At 69.4% G+C, this 1,312-nt stretch overlaps 2 protein-coding genes across 3 annotated transcripts in view; one reads left to right on the top strand and one right to left on the bottom strand.

Annotated features, from left to right (window-relative positions):
* LOC121660823 overlaps nt 1-681 on the bottom strand; it is a 25,507-nt gene extending 24,826 nt beyond the window's left edge. Inside the window, exon 1 of the mRNA XM_042020338.1 lies at nt 321-681. Coding sequence (XP_041876272.1) covers nt 321-681 — 361 coding nt within the window. The remainder of the gene's footprint in view (nt 1-320) is intronic.
* The window catches only part of PQBP1 (polyglutamine binding protein 1), a 3,599-nt gene that overhangs the window by 217 nt on the left and 2,070 nt on the right, over nt 1-1,312 (top strand). For both annotated transcript variants that reach the window (XM_042020336.1, XM_042020335.1), the window contains exon 2: nt 688-809. In XM_042020336.1, coding sequence (XP_041876270.1) covers nt 743-809 — 67 coding nt within the window. In that variant the 5' untranslated portion in view covers nt 688-742. The remainder of the gene's footprint in view (nt 1-687; nt 810-1,312) is intronic.

Here is a 1,312-nt window from a genome sequence, read left to right as displayed (position 1 = left end):
GGGGGTAACGGGGCCTTACTGGGGTTACTGGGATGGATCCGGGCTCTTACTGGGGTTACTGGGAGGGCCTGGGGGTAACGGGGCCTTACTGGGGTTACTGGGATGGATCCGGGCTCTTACTGGGGTTACTGGGAGGGAACTGGGGTAACGGGGCCCTTACTGGGGTTACTGGGAGGGAACTGGGGTAACGGGGCCTTTACTGGGGTTACTGGGAGGGAACCGGGGCTCCAGGGGGGTCTTTCAGGGGCCTCCGGCGTTTCCAGGGCTGTTCCTGGGGTGCTCCGGGGTTCTAAAGAATGTCGGGAGTGTTGTGGGATTACCGGGGGTGCCGGGGTTACCGGGGGTGCCGGGGTCTCTGTGGTTACCGGGGGTGCCGGGGTTACCGGGGGCTGCCGGGGTCTCTGGGGTTACCGGGGGTGCCGGGGTCTCTGGGGTTACCGGGGGTTCTGCCGTGTGCGGGAGGATTCCGGACAGACCCCGCTGGTTCCCGGGCTGTTCCCTCGCCTCCGGGGGTGTCCCCGGGTGGGAGTTCCCCCGGTCCCGCCGGTCTCCGGGGTCACCAGGAGGTTCTGGGGGATTCCGTGGGTTCTCAGCAGGTTCCGGGGCTGTCCCGGTGGGGATCCGAGCTCTCGGGGGTCTCCCGGGTTTCCAGGGACTGATCCCCCCCCTCCTGTGTCCCATCGGCAGGGTGCCGGGAGGTTCCCCGAGTGTCCCGGCACTGCCCCGTGGCCCCGCCGGGGCGATGCCGCTGCCCGTGGCCCTCCAGTCCCGCCTGGCCAAGCGGGGGCTGCTCAAGCACGTGGAGCCCGGTGAGAACGGCCCGGGGCTGGGGGCTTTGGGGGCGGGGCTGGGGGCTTTGGGGGCGGGGGTTGGGGCTGTGGGCGGGACTCTGGGCTGTGGGTGGGGCTGTGGGGTGGGTGAGGCTCCCATGCCGGCCCCACCCCAGATCACTGCAAAGGCGTGGCTGGGGCTGGGGCGGTGGGTGCGGCTGTGGGCGGGGTTAGGGGCAGCAGGTGGGGTTATGGACAGTGGCTGTGGCTGTGGCAGTGGGCAGTGGCCTGTGGCTGTGGGTAGTGTTGGGGCAGTGGGTGTGGCAGTGGGCAGTGGGTTTGGGCAGTGTTGGGGCTGTGGGTGTGGCAGTGGGCAGTGGGTGTGGCAGTGGGCAGTGGTTGTGGCTGTGGGCAGTGGCTGTGGGCAGTGGCTGTGGGTGTGGGCAGTGTTGGGGCTGTGGGCGTGGGTGTGGCTGTGGGCAGTGTTGGGGGTGTGGCAGTGGCTGTGGGCTGTGGGCAGTGGCTGTGGGCAGTGGGTGCAG

Source organism: Corvus kubaryi, unplaced genomic scaffold, assembly GCF_017639235.1.
Source record: "Corvus kubaryi isolate FWS band 111438036 unplaced genomic scaffold, C.kubaryi_AGA036_p1.0 36963, whole genome shotgun sequence".
Classification (NCBI taxonomy): Eukaryota; Metazoa; Chordata; class Aves; order Passeriformes; family Corvidae; genus Corvus; species Corvus kubaryi.
Note: the sequence above shows the minus strand (reverse complement) of the source record. Positions and strands in the feature narration are given on the sequence as shown.